Raw genomic sequence first — 8865 nt, 5'->3', positions numbered from 1 at the left:
AACCAGAAATATCACTCTTTGCAAACAAACTAGGAAACAATTTTTTTAAATAAACAAAGGAAACATGTCCCAGACGTCGATGCCACAACCAAATTTCAGACTTTTTCTTCTCACCCTCAAATCCATCTGCCATCAAGGCTTGTTGCAACTTATTTGAATCATTTGACTGCAAGTCCAAGTAATAGAGTTTTCCCCGTTTAATACCACAACCAATCGTCTGTCTTGTTTGGATGTCCTTAATAACACAAAATTCAGGCCAAAAAATGATAATACAAGATAAGGCTGCAGTGATTTGAGAAACTGACAAAAGATTGTAATCTAAAGATGGAACAACTAAAACAGAATCCAAATTCAAAATATCAGTAAGAGTTAAGGATCCTTCCCCAATGACTGGGGTTATGTTACCATTGATTGTGGAAACAATTTTTTGTAAGGAAGGTCTAAGGGGTGAAACCTGTCTAGAATCAAAAGTCATACGATCTGTAGCACCAGAATCAATTATCCATGCACTATTAATAACAAGTGTAGAAGTATTTAAAAACTTACCACCATAATCTGTAGCGGCTACCAATGTAGAGGCTTTCTCAGCAACATTAGTCTCTGTTTTTATTTCGGCAACAGTTGCAGTCGAGGTTTTTTTGGAATCCTTCTTCCGTTGATCACGATTATTATCATTAATAACAAAGTGGTGATAGCCTAAACATGGTCTAAAGATCCATGGTTCAAACCTTCGGTTCCTCATTGTTTTCTTGGTCATACCAAGAGTCGTTGCTTTGAAATTGTGGGATATCCAGACTGGTGGGATCAGTCTTATTGCAGTGAGTGCATTTGAAGGTTGACTTATCAATATTAGGGTTTGTCTTAAGATGGTTGATCGTTGTCGGACTACTATAGCGACAAAATATCCAAGATTTCAGTTCCATGGCTCTGATACCATCTCAAATTGATAAATGGTAGTTTTTTCATTCATTTTTTTCATTCATTCATATACAGAGTATATATAGAGGGTAATCACCATTCTAAGAATGGGAAAGAATGATACAAGGAAATAATGATATAAGGAAATAAAAACTAATATCCTAATATCTCAATATTCATAATATCTCAATATTCATAATATCTCAATATTCCTAATATCTCAACTTTCCTAATATCTAAACATTCATAATATCTCAACTTTCCTAATATCTAAACATTCCTAATATCTCAACACTGAATGATATAAGGAAAACATTCCTAATATCTCAACAAAATACTGAAAAGAATTTCCTAATAGTAGAATTCGACACAATTCTGGAAATTCTGAATAATAGTTTTAAATCTCTCCTTTTTGAGCCCTTTGCTTTGTCAAAAACCATATCCTCCCTGAGTTGCATTATGCTAAGTTGCTACCATACTAAGTAGAGACTCCTTCTTGGCTGCCCGACTAACACAAGCATTTTTTATGACTTTATATATCAAAATAGTAATCTTCAAAATGAGACTGAAAACATACTTTATAGAAAAAGTTCCAAAAGATACAAAATGCAATATTGATATTTAAATTGAAACTAGGAAACACCTTTTGTTTTCCCTCAGATCCAGCATGAGCCAGTTCAACTTCATCTGAACATTCCCTGGAGCTTGGGCAATCCTTTGAAGGAAGCAATGCTTCTGTGCAACCCTCTGATAATATTTCCAGGGTTTCTCCAGACGTTCTTATGCTGATTGTGGAGTCATCTAAATTGATTTCTTTTTTGCACTTATTTGCAGATATCCTCATAATGGTATACACATAAGACCAAATGCCAATAGCACCTATCTGGAGTATCAAAGTAAGAAATAAAAAACTTAGACAAATGAACCACACAATCTTAAAACAAACAGAACAACTGATGGGCAGAACATGTTGTTGGAGGATTGAACAGAGACCTTATTGTTCATATTAAGCATGCATTCATTATAAAAAATTTAGGAAATTTTGGAATCAGAATCATATATAATACCGCCAAAGAAAGGGAAGCATAAGCTTCCCCATTTGTAGAGCAGTCAGAATCTCCAAAGGGGTTGTCTTCCTCCTCACAGATTGCTGGGATGATAATAAGAAGCAAGTTCCCCAAATTTCCTGTGCATATCATACCATCAAAATATGCGATTGACAGCCGTTGATTATATTGAAAATAGTGTACAAAAGCCAGGATGGTAAATCCAACATCTTGCCACCTCACTGGTATGCAACCTAGCACCAAACATATCCCTATACTTCACCTTCCTTATTAGTACCATGTGATGATTTATGGGACTATCTGACTTAAAATAATACTGAATACAGTTCTAGCTCCACTTAAATCTACCATGCTTTAACCTAGTCATATACAGTGAAGAAGAGCTGCTTCACCCACAATAATACATAATTAAAAAGCAATGATGTGCTGCTACCAAGTGAAAAATTAACATAGTGGCATAATGCACAACTTCCACAATGTTGTTTCAGAATCCATACTGTGAAGTAGGCCCTCATGTTTGGGTAGGCATGATATTATGATGCATATTGCTTGAAAATAGTTACAATGTGTATCATGCAGATAACCATCTACCTGCAGAACAACAGCCAAGCACAAGGCCTTGCAGATGTTGGGGAGTTCTGGTGATTTTTATAAGTACCCATCCTAGTGCTGAGCCAATGACAAAAGTCAGAAGTATATTGACCGGCATGAACCACCTACAATTTAACCAAAACAAAATTAAATGTAAAACAGAGAGAACAAAATGAGCTTAAAAGTAGTTGTTGATAAACGGAATAATGTGAAGAGTGTTGAACTCACATCGTAACCAAACTGCTAAATGTAATTGTTTTAGCCAGGTTGCTAGATACGAGTGCCGGATTGAATACATAAAAAACGATCTGCTTATAAGTCATAACAAATAAAAAAAAGTATGTAGTTATGTCCCATGGGTAAGTTGGGAGAGATTGAGACACAATAATATATTCAAGAAGAAAAAACATTTACAAGCAAGCATATACACTGTACAAAATTGAAAAATTAACCAAAAGAAAACTTCAAAAGATGGATCACCTCGCAGCATAAAAGCTATAAAGAAATGTAATGGTGGAAGCAAAACAATGTTCAAAGCCTGCTCAAATGGTCTCCGCCAAGAATAAAATAACCTCCAGCCTCCCCAATTAAGGTTAAGGCGGCACAATTTGCAAAGCTAATATTCCTGCTTTGCTTTGGCATGATTTTCAGTTCAATTGCAGAAAATGCATTAGTACCCAAAGCCAAATGTGTGCGTTACAAACTTACATCTCAAGTACTTGCACTGCTGCGGGCCTATAGAAGATCAGAGTCTTCAAACCAGAGAAAGAAGTGTTTTATTCTTGACTGATGTCAAAGATACTAGAATAGGGGAACTAAAGCTTCATTAAATTCCCCTCTTCAAAGGTTGTCTGTGTGAGTAAATCACATTGACCTAATCTGAGGACAGGCCTGATGAGTTGTGACAGGGACCTCAAATCAAATTAAAATTTTGAAACAGAGCTGCCCAACAGCAGCATTAATGGGTTAGTTCGAAGCTCGCCTCCCAATGTGCATTAACGCCTACATGGAAACAAAGTCCCCTCACGTGTGCTTCAATGCCTATATGGAAACCAAGATAACACCCTCACCTTCTGCAGCAAACCCAATCATCAAAATAGAAGAAAAACCAAACCACTCCTTGCTTCCATGGTGGTGGCACCTTTTTCTTTCACCTTCCCAAATACGACCACCATTTGTCGCAACCTAGCACCACACAGTGAACTACATCCCCAAAATTGAAAAGCAAGAATTGCATTTAATATTTCCTTGATCTTGTACGATTCTAGAATTCCTCAGTCCTTCTGGCAATACTTTTGAGTTGAATTACCAACAAGATTGGTAGATCTTCAAACCCAATTAAGAAGGAGAGGACGGGCGAGTCCTGATGAAGGGTAGGTGCTTTAATGTGCATATAAAGCGAATTTTCAAAAACATTTCCGCTTGTAGTTTTATTTTTGGATTTAACTATATATTATACATGCATGGAGTGATTGATAGAGTACTTGATGTGGTGTTTGTGAGAGGCGAAAGAGGTGGTCGTGGCGACGGGGTTCTCTTCTAAAGGCTCTTCGGTCTTCCACGGTCCCACTTATACACCCTTTCTCTCTTTCTCTACTAAAAGATTTGTAAAATCCAAAAGGCAGTAGCAAGAAAGTGTGAATGGCTTCTATGGACATGCCCAATTGCCCACTGCTCTCATCTGTTATAGCTGTGTTTCGCCCACCAAAAACTGGAGATTATTAGATTGATGGAACCCCTCATGAAGTCATTTGACTCATTTTCCACCGACTGTACTTGACCTAGACTATATATATCTACATATATAAATTTTCTTCGATTAATATATATTGCATGTTTTGTAGGCCCAGAGAAAAAAAACGCCTGAATTGAAATCAAATTTATTCACTTACAGCATTCAGATTACGCCGTGCATTTGCCCCCAAGAGATCAATACGTTCCAAGGCAATGAGCAAACCAACGCCGGTAACCAAGAGCACTTTGAGAATTGGCACTAGTGCCACAACAAAAAGACTCAGGAATCCCATTGATCACCTTTAATTTAATTGCCTCTAACTGAAACTCTAGCTAGCTTCAAGTAGTAAGTAATCCCCAATGCACCAGCCTAACATGCAAACAAAACATGGTTGAGAAAAATTCATATTTCTGAAGCAGTACTGTAGTACTCACAAGCAACATGAACCCAAAATAGAAATATATGTGGAGATCACCTGATCACAAGCAAATTATTCTAGCTATAGAAGGAAATCTTCGTTGGACATGGACATTACCTGGTGCCTATAGGATTATAGGCTTCACTCACACTTGCTCCGCTTGTTAACGCCTTTTCCTTGAACCACTATTCCAAAAGAGATACAGCTGTCTGGCTGTGAGTTCAACTTTCAAAAGCAAAACATTAATCTTATTCACTCCTCCTTACAGACTACTCATTATTTTCACGGCTTTACAAGCAATAAACAATGAGAATTAGTTGGAGCTCAGATGACAAGATCAGTGAAATGGGTTTCTCTAACTCATGAAAAAGATTGATTTTGAGATGAAGATTCTTGTGGTCGTTTGCTTTAAAGAAAAACCACAAAGAGAGGATCGAATAAAGAAAGAAAACAGTATAGCCACTAATTAACAAGCCGGATTCCAGCTGCCGAACTGAAACTTCCTCAATATAACTATGTGTTGCATTGTGTGTGGAAAGGGAACTTATCAGTTATATATAGGAGAAACGAAGATGGGTGGTATCGAGGATGGTGAGGCCTTTGATGATCAACTCGGTAGCCAAGGAAAGTGGCGTAAGTACTGGACTGCCATCTATATGACAGTGGGCCGGCTCTTGTTCTTCATGAATTCTTTATCGCTGTAGCTACCAGTCAGTCCCCTATATCTCCCCCATAAATCATAATATCGCATCCCCATGACTGCATGCGCGTAATAGAAACGGCGCTTTCACTCTCTTTCAGATGAGAGGGTGTCCATTGACTACTGAAATTTAACATCTTGTTTCTCAATTTTTTATTTATTTACCGGCTCTTATTATTTTTTTGTTCACGTATTTTACTTATTTTTAGCTAGAGACGTATATTGTCATAGTTATTTACATTTTGTAAATTTATTTGGGTCCAAATAAACAATACTATCAAAGATTTTCTTTTTCTTTTTATTTTTTTTGAAGGTCTTTCTTAAAAACTTTACCTTGAAGTTCATCCCACTTAAAATTTAATTTTTTTAGTCTCTTTTATTATCTTATTTTATATACAAAGTTAAAGATTAGAATGTCATTCTTTCATTACATCATGAGCGATAAAAGTTCAAGAATTGTAGGCGCACCTACCAAACAATTTTCTATCTTTAGGATACAGTATAAAGATGATCACAAATAGATTTTTTAAATTTATTTCCAAATGGTTTTATTTTAGTCTCTTCTTCTTATAATCATATATACTTCAAAATTACCTCTTTTCAATTTTGCGTATTTTTTTGGATGTGACTATAATATGAAAATGTGTTTTATTTTTATACTTATAAAAAATACACACCAATCAAGCAATGTCACGGATATGTTTTATAGGTTTTATTATTAGTATCATATTATAATATATAAATATGTTTTTTTTATATCTATAAAAATTTACATACCAATAAAATAATGTCACCTATATATTTTTAGGTTTCATTATTAATGTCATACCATCACTTGCTTGTATCTTATAATTTGATTTAATTCATTTACACCAATATCATTAAACTCGTTAAATCTCATCAAACATATTCAACCATCGGAATCATAACCAAAAATCTTTTATTGCACAGATACTACTTTAATAACTTAAAGTTTTCTCATTGATTATTTTCATTTGATTTTCCACCCTCAAACCCTAATATATATTTATATTTATTTTGACGGATCACATTACACCAACATGAATGACTTGCTAGTACTTAGTGATTAATTTGATGGGGTAGATGAGGAGTAGATGCCCGAAGTAGCATTAACCCTAATGAGCATTGTGAAGGTGCAGGCGACCTGATCACAGATCCATGCATGAGACCGCATCTCAGCCACCCTGCTGACTGCTGGTTGCAGCCACCCTCCCAAGACTAGTTGGTGTCCTACCCTCTCCATGTTCCCATTACGATTCATGTGAAATGATGTGTAAAGCCTTGCTAATCATTCTATAGATTGACCATACTACCTTTTTTTTAAGTAGAAAGTTTTGTCGGATATATTTGTAAACTTAAAATACGAGTAAGTTACTTGAAAACATGAATAAAAACATATACGTCCAATGAGAAAAGAAACATGTCATGGTGCCAAAAAATATTAAAAAGACTCTATCAATGAGGTGGTAGTATTAATTAAATACACAAATCTTGTCTCATTATTTTGTCATTTTGTTATATATAATCTCATTTCTTTGTATTTTACTCTCATTTCATTCAATGATCGAATATAACACCATACTTTAAAAGATGATAGAAATCAAAATTTTATAAATATTGAAAATGATACTCCAATTAAAGATATAAAAGAAGATGTCCAAATATAACGAATGTATAAGGAATCATCCCATCTCAAATGTATAGTGTACGCTTTTAATTTTAGCTTGTATTTTATTTTAAAATATAATGGGTAATATTTAAATTTTAATATCTCTTACCTTAGACATTTTGCTAAATGGTTGTTCTATGATTCAGTAATTTCATATCCTTATTTTGGTTGGAACCCAAGAAAATATACTCTACCATTTGTAATATTATAAGATATAGATTTTTCCTTTCTTGTAAACAAAAAATCAACCCTCTCATTCCTTGATCTTCTTGGTTAATTCTATTTGGCAATTAGAAAATTAAAGAAAAAGAAAACAAAAAAATAAATTTAAATTTTTGTCCCATGCTCTCTCCAATTTATTCTTTTTTATTGTAATGAATTTGAAAGTGTACATGGAGGTTTTTAAACAATTTTCAATATATTTGATTTTTCTTTAATATAAGAGTTTTTCATTTCACTTTTATTAGAACTGTAATTTATGTTGCACATTGAATTCCAACAAAAAAAAAAAAAAAATCCATGTTAAATATCATTTCAAATTTTCAATATAAATCATTTAAAAATGCATAGTAAAATATGAATCATTCGCAATATATATAATGAGACAAAGGTGAAAATCATGAAAAAAAAATATAAATTACAAAGTGATGAGATGAAGATTGGATCTCATTGCACAAATGATATCCCCTAATTGGTGATATCTTTTTAGTACTATAATCACAGTAAGACTAATATCATGTAATAATGATTTAGAGATCATTTGATAAAAAATATTGAAGGTGGCCTGATACAATAAATATTAAATATGATTTGAGTAAAAAAAAATTTATAAGATGATTTTGTAAGAAATATTAAATGTGACTTGATAAGAAATATTGAATATATCATTTAATTTTTTGAAATTTTAAATTAAAAATAAGATACTCATGTATAACTTTCATACATATAAAACATCTTAATAAGGTAATTAATTAAAACTAAAGGCTTGTAACATCTCTAAAATTTGTCCACATCAATATTAGATTATTCAATTCATGTCGAAATTCAGATAAACAACATTTATGGCATTGAAATTTAATGTTATATTTTTAGTGATGTGTAAAATGAGTTGATCATCAAAACTAAAATTGAATAAATCAAGTGGGTCAAATAAGCAACTCTGCTTAGCCACCTGACAAGTTGTACCAGGATTTTGCTTGCTTTCACGGCACATGGGCTGCTGCCTGCTGCAACAAGATTTGGAAAGGGAATAAATGATGATGCTCAACTTGTTGGAATTGATTGGTCACAATCACACACATCCCACGCCTATGGAATGCTATAAAATCAGATAAGTTATCCTACCCAACTTTAAATTTCAACCTTCAAAAATCGAAAATATAAAGAAATCAAATTCAGATGTTTAATACCTATTAAGACAAAGAAAAGCCAGTTATACTTGTACGAAACAAATAGCAGTAGAAAAGACGATTATGATGACCTCCACACAATCAGACAATGAGACACCGAGACAATTTCGTTTTCGTTTCATCAACTACGACAAATTTGTATAGATGAAAGTCAGCCTGGCACAGCAAAGAAGCTAACGATCTGCCTGAGTACCATGCTTTCGTGTGGACCACCATATTAAGTTCAAGCAGGCAATTAATTAGTTGATAGGGATGACACGTATGACGTACCCAACCATCCCTAAATAGTAATGGCTTGTATTATGGTCTCTACAAATGAAATTCAAAATCCAGGAGG

The 8865-nt window shown here is 33.9% G+C and overlaps 1 protein-coding gene across 11 annotated transcripts in view; it reads right to left on the bottom strand.

Annotated features, from left to right (window-relative positions):
* Positions 1–5705, bottom strand: part of LOC100249991 (protein PIN-LIKES 3) — a 12792-nt gene extending 7087 nt beyond the window's left edge. For 2 of the 11 annotated variants that reach the window (XM_059736558.1, XM_010651026.3), the window contains exons 1-6: positions 4847–5705; positions 4469–4680; positions 2805–2884; positions 2577–2701; positions 1986–2104; positions 1562–1801 (exon numbers count right to left, since the gene is read on the bottom strand). In XM_059736558.1, coding sequence (XP_059592541.1) covers positions 1562–1801; positions 1986–2104; positions 2577–2701; positions 2805–2884; positions 4469–4603 — 699 coding nt within the window. In that variant the 5' untranslated portion in view covers positions 4604–4680; positions 4847–5705. The other 9 variants (XM_059736559.1, XM_059736556.1, XM_010651027.3 and 6 more) reach the window with 8 other exon arrangements.
* Positions 5706–8865: the final 3160 nt, after the last annotated feature.

This window comes from Vitis vinifera, chromosome 4, assembly GCF_030704535.1.
Source record: "Vitis vinifera cultivar Pinot Noir 40024 chromosome 4, ASM3070453v1".
NCBI lineage: Eukaryota > Viridiplantae > Streptophyta > Magnoliopsida > Vitales > Vitaceae > Vitis > Vitis vinifera.
This window is presented reverse-complemented; position numbering and strand designations above follow the sequence as displayed.